General features: G+C 42.3%; 2 protein-coding genes across 6 annotated transcripts in view; one reads left to right on the top strand and one right to left on the bottom strand.

The window, feature by feature from the left end:
* The window catches only part of SGTB (small glutamine rich tetratricopeptide repeat co-chaperone beta), a 46,874-nt gene extending 46,660 nt beyond the window's left edge, over window positions 1–214 (bottom strand). For both annotated transcript variants that reach the window (XM_066242203.1, XM_066242193.1), the window contains exon 1: window positions 17–214. The gene's annotated coding sequence lies outside the window, so the exon portion shown is untranslated. The remainder of the gene's footprint in view (window positions 1–16) is intronic.
* An 88-nt stretch (window positions 215–302) lies between these two features.
* NLN (neurolysin) overlaps window positions 303–13,057 on the top strand; it is a 107,816-nt gene continuing 95,061 nt past the window's right edge. For all 4 annotated transcript variants that reach the window (XM_066242125.1, XM_066242115.1, XM_066242131.1 and 1 more), the window contains exon 1: window positions 303–498. In XM_066242125.1, the coding sequence (XP_066098222.1) occupies window positions 458–498 (41 nt within the window). In that variant the 5' untranslated portion in view covers window positions 303–457. The remainder of the gene's footprint in view (window positions 499–13,057) is intronic.

Here is a 13,057-nt window from a genome sequence, read left to right as displayed (position 1 = left end):
GACAGGAGCCCCTTACCAGAATGAGGAGGCGAGACGGTGGCAGCGGGCCCGCGGTCGTCCGTCAGCGGGTCCGCCCGCCCTCTGGTCCTCAAGGCTTGAGCGTGGCTCCCGATCGCAGCACTGCCAGCGGTCGCCCAAACTTCCCGGCTCCCAGGCCACCGCCGCCCCCCGAGCCCACCCAGCAGAGCGCTTCGCCCGGAGCTGCTGGTCCTTCCAGAACCGCCCCCGGGGCGGGGCAGAGCGCGCGGGGCGGGGCGAGGGGTGGGGCTGAAGTGGGCGCCGGCGTGGGGCTGGCGCACGTGGGAGGGCTCGGGCAGAACGGCAGCTGCCTCCACCGCCCCGCCGCCGCCGCTGTCGCCTCCTCAGCTAGGCCGCCTCGCGACTCCCCGGCGCCCCGCCTCTCCCACCCCCAAACCGGAGGACACCGCGTCCGCCGCCGCCGCCTCTCGGCGCTCCCATGATCGCCCAGTACCTTTCGGCTGTGCGAGGCCTCCACAGGTACCTCCCGTGCGCGTGTTAACCTTGACCGCGGGTAGGGCAGGGTCTTCTGCCCGGGCCGTGCCCTGCGCCCCGGCCCGGCGTTGCCCTACCACACCCCTACAACGCTCCTGGGACCCTCCCTCCCCGCGACCGGCGCAGTCTACCCCGGGGGACACCTGGCACGGGCACGTGAGGGCCACCTTTCCCTCCTCCGCCCCCTCGGGAGGCCATCCATTCTCCTTTGTTTGGAACTGTCTCAGCTGCTGTCAGACTGGTCACAGGCCCGGCCCAAAATTAATGCAGCAAGACGGTCCGGGCAAGAAAAGCATTTGACTTTCGCCCCCATCCAGAACTGCGGACCCGTCATTAAAAGTGCCGCAGCTGTAGGCTCAGGAATAATAGTTCTCGTTTGCTCCTCACACACTTAGCATACAAATCGTTTAACGTCCACACAAGATGAAATCGCTGTGGTTTTTGCTGCTTTCTGTCCATGCTTTCTAATATCCTTTTTATTTACCTCCTCCCCATAAAATATTCGGCCTCTTGCCGGGGCAAATTGACTTGGCCCCAAATGGAGGAAATGAGTGCTTGGACACGGTATTGGGCAGCTTCAGCTGCTGTTTTGGATTGCTTCCTAGCTCCCTAACCACACCCCACTGCAACAGACCAGTAGCAAGATGGTGAGGGAATTAAATTCTTTGCACGGATATGCTGGATGGAATGGTTTTCAGGAACAATGTCCCTACCACCTCCATTGCCACATTCTAGCCTTCTCTTGAACTGTTAAGTCTGAATGAAGGTCCAGTAGAAAAAAGGAAATGTGTGTTTCTTGCTTGATACTTATAAAATTCCTTAGGAACCTATCAGCAGTTAACCTTTTTAACAGTTTTCTGTTGTACATTTTCACTAATGTGTGTGGAGTTCTGTGTTGCCCAGTCCCTATGGTAATGGTGCATCTAGGGGACAATAGTAATTTTAAAAAGATGATTTTGACCATATTTCAGGCTGTCCTTTCAGTCTGGCAGGCTGCAGGTGTTACAGCTGTCAAATAAAGCTATACCAACAGATGAAGATCTTCACAAAATGTAGGTGTGAAAAGAGAATAAATTTCATATAAGACAGTGATTTTTAAACTTTTTACTCTCAAAACCCCCTTACCTCTCAAAAATTACTCAGGACCTAAAAGTTTCTGTTTATGTGAGTAATGTCTCTCCATATTTACCATACTAGGAATGAAAACTGGGAGATTTTTCAAGTATTTATTAGTTAAAAAAAACTAATAAATTCATTACATAAATAACATTTTAAATGAAAGTGTTTTCCAAAGCTCCAAAAAATCAGTGAGAAGAGTGGCATTGTCGGTTGTTATTTCTCAGGGTTTTTCTTTAGCTTTTTAAAATTGTGGTAAAATATGCATAACATAAAAATTACTATTTTATTCATTTTCAAGTGCACAATTTAGTGGTATTAAGTACATACACATTGTTGTGCAACCATTAGCACTATTTCCTGATCTTTTTCACTATCCTAAACTGAAACTCTATCCATTACCAGTGGTCCCCAACCCCTGGGCCGCGGACCGGTAGCGGTCTGCAGAGAAAGAATAAACAACTTACATTATTTCCGTTTTATTTATATTTAAGTCTGAACGATGTTTTATTTTTAAAAAATGACCAGATTCCCTCTGTTACATCCATCTAAGACTCACTCTTGACGCTTGTCTCGTAAGTTCAACAATTGTATTTTAAAATACCACAGTTTTTACGCCAGTCGCATAATTTTATTTTGTGCATTTATCCGTCCCACCCTAAAGGCTGGTCCGTGAAAATATTTTCTGACGTTAAACCGGTCCGTGGCCCAGAAAAGGTTGGGGACCACTGCATTAAACAGTAACTTCTCATTATCTCCTTTCCCAGTCCCTTCTTTCTATCCGTCTATGAATTTGACTATTTTAAGTACCTCATACAATATTTGTTCATTTGTTACTGACTTATTTCACTTAGCATAATGTTTTTACAGTTCATCTGTATTGTAGTATGCATCAGAATATCCTTCCTTTTTAACACTGAATAATATTCCATTTTATGAATATACCACATTTTGTTTTCCCATCTGTCTGTCCATGGACACTTGGGTTGCTTCTGCCTTTTGGCAATTATGAACAGTGCTGCTATGATTATTTGTATGAACATGCCTGATTGAGTCTTTTTTCAATCCCTGTGTCTAGAAATAGAATTACTGGATTATATGATAATTCTGTGTTTAATTTTTTTTTTTGTATTTTTCTGAAGCTGGAAACGAGGAGAGACAGTCAGACAGACTCCCACATGCGCCCGACCGGGATCCACCCGGCACGCCCACCAGGGGGCGATGCTCTGCCCCTCCAGGGCATTGCTCTGTTGCGACCAGAGCCACTCCAGTGCCTGGGGCAGAGGCCAAGGAGCCATCCCCAGCACCCGGGCCATCTTTGCTCCAATGGAGCCTCAGCTGCGGGAGGGGAAGAGAGAGACAGAGAGGAAGGAGAGGGGGAGGGGTGGAGAAGCAGATGGGCGCTTCTCTTGTGTGCCCCGGCCGGGAATTGAACCCGGGACTTCTGCACACCAGGCCGACGCTCTACCACTGAGCCAACCGGCCAGGGCCTTTGTGTTTAATTTTTCAAGGAACCACAATACTGTTTTCTGTAGCATCTGTACCATTTTTCATTCCTATTGGCAACGCACAAAGATTCCAGTACCTTTACCTCTTCACCAACACTTGTTTCCTGGGTTTGTTTGTTTTTTGTTTGTTTGTTTGTTTTTTAATAAGAGCCAGCCTAAGAGTGACATTATTTTGCACTTTGACAAAACAAATCTGTGACTTAATAGAAGATAGCTGGATTTTTACATCTGCTTCTGTGTTTAATCTGTTACACTATTTTGTTTTGGCTTCAGAAGATTAAAAAAAAACCATTCATATGTAGGAGGAAAAAAATATTTTGACAGTTCTTTTTAGATAGTCATAGATATTTTTTGATATTCCATCAGAGTTTGACAAGTGGTAGCTTTTTTAAAGGTTAGTTGCAATGTAGAATATGAAACTGTCAGTACTTTTCTTACCGTGTTACATTAAAATCCATGGGTCTATCTTATATTTTGAATAGATCTCTTACTCATGCCTGATTTTGTAATATCAAACTTGGTCATTTGGAAAATAGTGGTTCATTGTGTTAAGCAGATCTTCCTAATTTGGGCACATTTCATTTATATAGTATTAATCATATTCCTTTAATATCATTATCCATTTCATCATAAAAATCTTCAAGTATTAGGAAGCTGGCAAGCTCACAGTAACAGATACAATTTTTCAAAATTGTAATTTTCATTTGAAAGCTAAAATTGTATCAGTGGTAACATACTGTCAGTTGTCCTTTAAGTGACAGGTTCACTTTTTTACATTTTTGAAAGAATTTCTCCCATCCAAGTACTAACCAGGCCCGACCCTGCTTAGCTTCCGAGATCAGACGAGATCGGGAGCGTTCAGGGTGGTATGGCCGTAGACAAGAATTTCTGCCAAATACTTAAGTCTGAATAACCATAGTTTGTCCATCAGCCATGCTTTTCAAGGACTAATGGTGTTCTATGAAGAAAGCAGCTATTTAGGCTTACAGTTCAATTAATTGCACAAGTGCTTTTGCTTTGGACAACCAATTCCTTTGAACACCATTATTACCCTCAACAATGCAGCAGAAGTGCTTGACCTGTGGTGGAGTGGATGGAGCACCGACCTGGAACGCTGAAGTCGCCGGTTCAAAACCCTGGGCTTGCCTGGTTAAGGCACATATGGCAACCAGCAGTGAACAGTGAATAGCTAGAGTGAAACAACTACTCCTTGTCCCCCAGTCCCCATAAAAATCAATAAATAAAAAATCTTAAAAAAAAAAAGAAAAAGTGCAGAAGTGTTTTATGCATGCTTTGCCATACATATATATTCAATGCTTGAGGTTTAGTAAAATTAATAATTTTTACTGTTTTATCAAGGACATTCTAAAGTGAAATTGACAGTATTTTTGGCCTAAGGGCATGTCAGTGAAGAATATAATGACTCTTAGGGCAGTTTGGTACCACTGCCTTGATTTGTTCTAAGGTGCTGGCAGTTTTATCTACCATTGCTTTTTATCATCAGTACAAATGTCAACCAAGTAAAAAAGGTAAATACTGTCTTCGTATTTTTATGGAATACCTCACAGTCTCCTTGAAATGGTCTCAAGGACCCCTGTCCTTACTCCTACCTGCAAGGATTGCAGACCACAATTTTTTTTATCAAGACAGAGAGAGAGACAGGAAGGGAGAGAGATGAGAAGCATCAACTTGTAGTTGCAGCACTTCAGTTGTTCATTGATTGTTTCTCGTATGTGTCTTAACGGGGGGCTTCAGCAGAGCCAGTTATCCCAGGCTCAAGCCAGCAGCCTTGGGCTCAAGCCAGTGACTATTGGATTATGTTGATGATCCCATGCTTAGCTGGTGACCCCTCACTCCAGCTGATGAGCCCACACTCAAGATGGCGATCTCGAGGTTTCAAACCTGGGAACTCAGCGTCCCAGGTTGACACTATCCACTGTGCCACTCCCCTGTCAGGTGATTGCAGACCACAATTTGAGAACCATTGATATGTGTTCTTCAGATTCTTTGTTTATACATGGAAGAAAATAAATATGTGTAAAGCCATACAATTATTACCTTGTTAGAAGTTGCCAATCTACCATAAATATATCAACTATTTTGTTACTTAAGGGTGTATATTGCAATTAATTTACACGTACTGTAGTAGTAGTCATTAACCTAGGGTACTTGTGAGTGACTGAGTCACAGAATCTCTTTATTTCCAAATGTGTCCTCCAAATCAGAACTTAAACACATCGAAGGCCTTCTGTGTTCTGATACATTTTTCCTGTTTCCTTTAACACTTGGCAGTTTACTCTAGTGTTAAGAGTAGTAGGTTTTGCTTAACTGACTCATGATTTCTCTTAAGTTTTGCCATTGGCGGGTCTGCTCTATCCCCTTCCCAAAGCCAGCTTGCAGTCAGGATCACGGATGGGAGTATTAAGCCAGTTTCTTGGGAGAGGGAACCAGGAATCTGGAGATCAGATAGGTCACTGTGCAACTAACCTTGTGACCTTAAGTAAATCTCTCTCTTGGATCTCTCTCAAGTTCCTTGTTTTGTAAAATGAAAAAGATTAAACTAAATGATATCTAAGATTTATTTCAACTCTTGTTAACATAGCGATTAAACCAGGAGAATTTCCCCTCCTATCTCAGCCAGCTTGCACAACATGTGAGCCAAAGAAAATCTAATTTATATTATAGAGTGAGGGATTGATGGAATGGGAAAGAAAGAAAGAAAGAAAGAAAGAAAGAAAGAAAAGAAAAGAAAGGGGGGAGGGAGGAAGGAAGGAAGGAGAAAGGAAGGAAGGAAAGAAAGAAAAGAAAAAGAAAGAAAAAGAAAAAAAAAAGGAAATAAGGAGGATGGTTGAACAGTATTTAAGCCAAATTATAGCTATAATAGCCCTGGTTTCCTCTTTCAATTAAAAAAAGAAAATTTGGTTTTCAAAGTGACAGCAACGTATGTTCACTTATAGAAAAGTTATAAAATACTGACAAACAGAAGAAAATACACACAATTCATCCATCTAGATGAACCAATTTTTTTTTTTTTTTTTTTTTTTTTACAGAGACAGAGAGTCAGAGAGAGGGATAGATAGGGACAGACAGATGGGAACGGAGAGAGATGAGAAACATCAATCATCAGTTTATCATTGTGACACCCTAGTTGTTCATTGCTTTCTCATATGTGCCTTGAGCATGGGCCTTCAGCAGACCAAGTAACCCCTTGCTCAAGCCAGCGACCTTGGGTCCAAGCTGGTGAGCTTTGCTCAAACCAGATGAGCCCACGCTCAAGCTGGCGACCTCAGGGTCTCGAATCTAGGTCTTCCACATCCCAGTCTGACACTCTATCCACTGCGCTACCGCCTGGTCAGGCATGAACCAATTATTAATAGCTTCCAAAGTCTTTTCTACATATAGACATATTTTTTTACAAATATGAGATTATACCATGCTTATATATTTTTTATGTAATAGAAACAGCCACAGTGAGGGCCATTTCAGGATGTATGATAATTAACCCTTACTATTGGACACATCAGCTATTTCCAACTTCATACTATGAGTAACAGGCTTATATTTACATAAACAGTCTTGCTATTAAGTCTTTTTCCAAATCCTTAATCATTTCTTTAGTGTAAGTTATTAGTGATGGAATTTGTACACCATGAGATGTGCGTATCTTTCAGGCCTTTGGTGCTTACCATCATATTCTCCAAAAAGTTTCTATCAAATTATACTTTCACCAGCGGAGTATGTAAAGGTTAGTTTCTTATACTTTTGCCAGAACTGAGCATTCTAATATTTTTTATCTTTACCAATTTGATAAATGGAAACTGCTTTTATAATTTGTATTTACTTATATTTTTGGATTTTGTGTGTGTGTGTGTGTGTGAGTATAATTTCTTCTCAAAAAACTAGGGTTTGGATCTACAGACCAAAATAAGTTGTTTGTTTTCTGGTGTGAGAATTTATTCATATGAAAACTCTTATAAAGTCAGACAAGCCTGACCTGTGGTGGTGCAGTGGATAAAGTGTCGACCTGGAACACTGGGATAGCTAGTTTGAGACCCTGGGCTTGCCCGGTCAAGGCACATATGAAGGTTGGTGCTTCCTGCTCTTACTCCCCTTCTCTCTCTCTCTCTCTCTCTCTGCCTCTCTCTTCCTCTTCTCTCTAAAATGAATAAATAAAAAATCTTTAAAAAAGACAAATTACTGTTGTTTACAAGTTTACAATATTTATGTATCTGACTGTAATGAAATAAGAGATTGTCCCTACTAATCTAATATAAATCCCCAATTTTAAAGACAGTGGTGCTAGAAAAAGATAAAACTAATAAAGGAAAGGTTTTAAATTATAGGTATCAAAAACTAGACTGAGATTACTTATAAAAATGGACTTTATAAGTTGTAAAGGGGAAATTTCTTTTTTAATTATTATTATTAGTAGTAGTATTTACCCCTGATTTTGGACAGAAATACCTTGGTACTTTCTTAAACTTAAATATTACTACATGCTTGGTTAAGACAAAGCACAGAACTTCCACAGGGTGAAGCACCTAGATTAAAATAAGAAGAACCAAGGAAATTAATGTTTATTGGGTACATATGTAAATGCCAAGCTGTGCATTAGAAAGGCACAGTGGACTAGACTAGGCCACAGTAATTTGAAGCCAGCTTGCCTAAATTTGAATACTGGCTCTGCCACCTACTAGCCCTGTGATCTCAGGCAAAGTTACTTAACTTTCTCTCAACAGTAAAATGAGAATTGATTGGTTGATTTCTTCACTCACCAAATATTTGTTGAGTGTCTATTATGTGCCAAACAACATTCTAGGTCTAGGGCTGCCATCATGAACAAAACAGCCCCAAATCTCAGTCTTCACAGTGCTTTCATTCTAGTGGGAGAGACAAGTAAGAAAAGTAGAGTATGTCAGATGGGGAAATAGGCTAAGGAGCAAAAGTGCAGGAAAGGGGGTACTGTATGTTCACGAGAGTGAAATTCTAACTAGGAGAGCAGGCTCGCTGAGAAGGTGATGAGTAATGTGCCTGGTGTGTCTGAGAACGTGAGCGGGCCACTGTGACTCGAATGGCATACATGTCAGACAGGTGAGTGGGCGATGAGACAAGAAAGGGAAAAACTGTACTCACCTATATTAGAAAAACCTAGTTCTCCCTTGCCCCAGACTCTTCTTTATTGCTCACACAGAGCGCTTCACTTCTGACACTTCTGGACACCAAATGGGGGGGAAGGATTTCCCACAACAAGCACTTCTCTGTGACACCAGCTGGGTGTCCTACTATTTAACTCAATTCTGACGCTAATGACTGGCAGATAGCATCAGGTCCCCGGGTTAAGCAAGGGCTCAGGCCACAAGCCTGCTCCTGCTTCAGATGCCTGCTGCAAGACCGTGTCGAAGTCCTTGTCCTCACCTCTGCTTCTGACTGATCAGCTCCTAATCTAAGGTTCCTACAGCCCCCTCCTTGCACTCAGTTAATTTATGGAGCAGCTCACAGAATTCAGGGAAACACATTAACCAGTGTATTGAAGGATACTATAAGGATACAGGTGAACAGCCAGAACAAGAGACAAATAGGGCCAGCCCAGGAGGATCCTGAGCACAGGGGCTTCTGTCCTCATAGAGTTGGCTTGTAGTACCCTGTAGGATGTGGATGTGTTCATCAGCTTGGAAGCTCTCCAAATTCCATACTGTGGAGATTTTTATGGAGGCCTTGTCATGTAGGTATGAGTGATCATGAACTCTATTTTCAGCCCTTCTCTCTTCTCAAGAGAATGGGGGGGGGGGTCCAGCTGAAAATTCCAAATTCCTAATCATGGCTTGGTTTTTCCAGTGACCTGTCTCCCTCCAGCAGCTATCTAGGGGCTCACCCAGAGTCACCTCTTTTAGAACAAAAGCCAGTCTTATTATCCAGACAGTTACAGGGGTTTCAGGAGCCCTCTGTCGGGACAGGGTCAGAGACCAAATATTAGAACAAAAGATGGACCTGTGGTGGTGCAGTGGATAAAGCGTCAACCTGGAATGCTGAGGTCATTAGTTCGAAACCCCAGGCTTTCCTGGCCAAGGCACATATGAGAAGCAACTACCACGCGTTGATGCTTCCCGCCCCCCCCACCCGCATTCTCTCTCTCTCTCTCTCCTCTCTCTAAAATAAATAAATCTTTAAAAATAATGAAAATTTAAAAATAGAATAAAAGGTGCTCTGACTGTACTTATCACTTAAGAAATTACAAAGGTTTTAGAACTCTGTGCCAGGAAACACCTTTTTAAGCACTTTAAAAATTGCTTGACTATATTTATTACTGTTGCTACAACAATACTGTGTAACAAACTAAATCTCAGTGGAGTACAATGATAAATGTTTATTTTTTGCTGACAAATTTACATGTTTATATTACGATTTCTCTGGACTTGACTGGGCTCATTCTGCACCTGCAGTCACTATGAGTTGTGCAGACAGCTCTGTTGATCTTCACTGGGGAACTGACATGTTTGGGGATCTAGGATAGTCAATGCCAGGCTACTTGGGTCTCTTTCACAGTTTCTCTCATCCTTCAGGAGGCTAACTCTGGCTTCTCCTCCTCGGGGCGCCAGGTTCCATGAAGCATAGAAGGTCCTCTGCGCCCTAGGCTTAGAACCAATGCCATCAACTATGCCACATTCTACTGGACAAAGGAAGTCACAAGGCCAGCCCAGATTCAAGAAATGAGGAAATAGACTCTGTCTCTTGATGGAAGGAGCAGCAAACTCAGATGGAAGATGGTATAGACACATAGAGGGGTGAAGAATGGAGGCCATTTTAGCAATCAGTATACCACATTGGCACATAAAATATCAATAAATATTAGCTATTATTCTGTTTATATTTTGTAAATCGTGTAGTGCGTTCTGGGGGTTTTCAAATTGAGATTAATTTGTAAGAGCCCTTCATATATGTTGCCTTTTCATTTTTTTTGTCTTTGAATTTTAGGATAAATTAATGACTCTGCCTTTGGTCTCATGCCTAGAAACCATTCCCCACCCCAAGACTATAATTTTTTTAAACACCTACATTTTCTTCTAGTACTTTTTTTATGTGTCATTTTTCACACTTAAACCCTTTATCTAGTCCACCTATTCTGGGGTTTTCTGTATCTCCTGTTGGGTGTTTGAAAGGACACCTTCTTGCCTGACCCGGTGGTGGCACAGTGGATAGAGAGTTGGACTGGGATGCGGAGGACTCAGGTTCGAGACAGAAATAATTACAGCTTTCAGATGAAACTCTGCTCGCTATAACACATGACATCCATGCTCTATACCTTAAGTACCTTTGTAGCACACACATTATTAGTAGTAGTGTTTGTCTTCCCCACTAGTTAACAACTTTTCTTAGATCAGAAGCCAGTTTTATGTTGTTCATTTCTGTATCTTTAGCACTTAGCATGGAGGTATTCACATAAATACTTTTAAAGACATTTATTGAATGGATGGATGAAAAGATGCCATCAGTGATAATAACTGAAAATTCAGCATTCGTTGCAGATATCTAAGGAGGATAGGCATAGATTTGTCATTTTGATATTGACAGTGAGAGGAATAACATTCAGTAGAAAGTATTTCAAACCCTATTCCAAATAGCTTGTTATAAATTTTTTTATGTAAAAATAAAATTTGCCACCTGACCAGGTGTTGGCGCAGTGGATAGGGCGTTGGGCTGGGATGTGGAGGTTCCAGGTTCGAGACCCCGAGGTCACCAGCTTGAGTGCGGGCTCATCTGGTTTGAGCAAGGCTCACCAGCTTGAGCGCAAGGTCGCTGGCTTGAGCAAGGGGTCACTTGGTCTGCTGTAGCCTCCCGGTCAAGGCACATATGAGAAAGCAATCAACTAAAGTGCCACAATGAAGATTGATGCTTCCCATCTCTCTCCCTGTCTGTCCCTCCCTCTGTCTTTCTCTGTCTCTGTCATACATACACAGACACAAAAAAGGACTTAATCCTTTAAAAAAGTAAAAAATAAGTAAATAAAATTTGCCAGGAGAAATTACTGTATTTAAGTATTATTTTTGACCTCACTATATAATAAAAAAATTACAGAGAAGAATAGTATGCAGTACAAAGCTTCCTTAACCAACAGGTATATGGAATTTTAAGTATAACTGGTGGGAACGAGGCAGAAGAAAAGCCCTCTGTTAAAGACATGACCTCTGTCATGTTCCCTTGTCATCACTGGGGGCGGAGCATTCAAATTGTGGTTTGTTGCCATACACACCTAGTTTGTGGATCTGTAGAGTAATAGTCTAATTAATGAATAGTCTAGGAGCAAAGCTTATTCTAAATATGTCAAACTGAATATGTAAGAAATTGAAGGAGTGCCAGTCTCACATGTACTGGTTCAGAAGCAACCAGGTTAAAGAACAGAAGGCAAACCTCATAGGTGGGCCTGGGGTAAGCCCAATGCAGGGAAGCCAGCCTCTCTGGTCTTGTGTGACTTGGGAGTTACCTGGGACTGGGGAAATACATGACGCTGCGCAGAGCATAGTCCTGAGAAAAGCAGAAATCCTTGTTGGTCAGACCAAGAAGATAATGACATGCAGCTTACCCTACCTGGTGGAAAAAGTACCCAGGAGAACCCAAAGAAAGTCATGATGGTGGGTTCCTATCCTGGAATACATCTCATGCACTCGCTTTTAACTCTAGACCCTGTGCTGTAAGTACGTATTGTACTCCCATTACTGTACAGAAGCAGCTTAAGGGAAAACAGCCTCCTTGGAATAGCAAAAAGGACCCAAGGCTACTCAGGAAGGTGTACAACAGCTCATCAGAGATGTTTTTAAGGGCATTGAAATATTGTAAGGTTATAAAAATTATGAGTAGTAGAATGTGGCTGGTTGAAATTAACATATAATTTCCAAATCACCCTTCACTAATGCCACAAATACTTCCTGAATGCAGTTACCATATGCCAGATGCTGTGCTAAATACCATGAGGACAGATGTTTAAAGCAAACCCAGATCCTATTTGGCCATTTAGGTTGGTATTATTTTCTTGTTGCAATTTATTTTATGCTCCTTCCTTTATCAAAACAATTTTGTGATTGCTTACCTAAAAAAAAACACATCAAGATTAATAAAATAGGCCCTGGCCGGTGGGCTCAGTAGTAGAGCATTGGCGTGCAGGAGTCCTGGGTTCAATTCCCGACCAGGGCATACAGGAGAGAAGTGCCCATCTGCTTCTCCACCCCTCACCCTCTCCTTCCTCTCTGTCTCTTCCCCTCCTGCAGCCAAGGCTCCATTGGAGCAAAGTTGGCCCGGGCGCTGAGGATGGCTCTGTGGCCTCTGCCTCAGGCGCTAGAATGGCTCTGGTTGCAACAGAGCAATGCCCCAGATGGGCAGAGCATCGCCCCCTGGTGGGCATGCCGGTTGGATCCTGGTTGGGCACATGCGGGAGTCTGACTGCCTCCCTGTTTCCAACTTCAGAAAAATACAAAAAAAAAAAAGATTAATAAAATAAATAGAAAAAAATATCAGCTATAAATGAAAATGAACGTTAGCGTCAGCCTAGTTCTTTTAATTGGTCCATAATTTCACTGTAAATTTTCTGGCAATAAGGGCAAAGGGAAACTGTTAAGAATGATCAAGAACAAAGTTTTTTTCCTGGTACTGGTTGTGAAAGAAGTTTATTGTGTGGATGCATCAAACAGGGAGAATTGAGTAAATGTAATGAATAATAGTCTCAAGAATACTTACATAATGGACCATGGCTGGTTTGCTCAGTGAATAGAGCATCTGCCTGGTGTGCTGACATCCTGGGTTTGATCCCCAGTCAAGGCACACATGGAGAAGCAGCCATCTGTTTCTCTTCTCTTCACTCTCCGCCTTCTCTCTCTCTCTTCTCCCACAGCCAGTGTCTCCATTGGTTTGAGCGTCAGCCCAAACAGCTC

This window comes from Saccopteryx bilineata, chromosome 1, assembly GCF_036850765.1.
Source record: "Saccopteryx bilineata isolate mSacBil1 chromosome 1, mSacBil1_pri_phased_curated, whole genome shotgun sequence".
Taxonomy (NCBI): domain Eukaryota; kingdom Metazoa; phylum Chordata; class Mammalia; order Chiroptera; family Emballonuridae; genus Saccopteryx; species Saccopteryx bilineata.
Note: the sequence above shows the minus strand (reverse complement) of the source record. Positions and strands in the feature narration are given on the sequence as shown.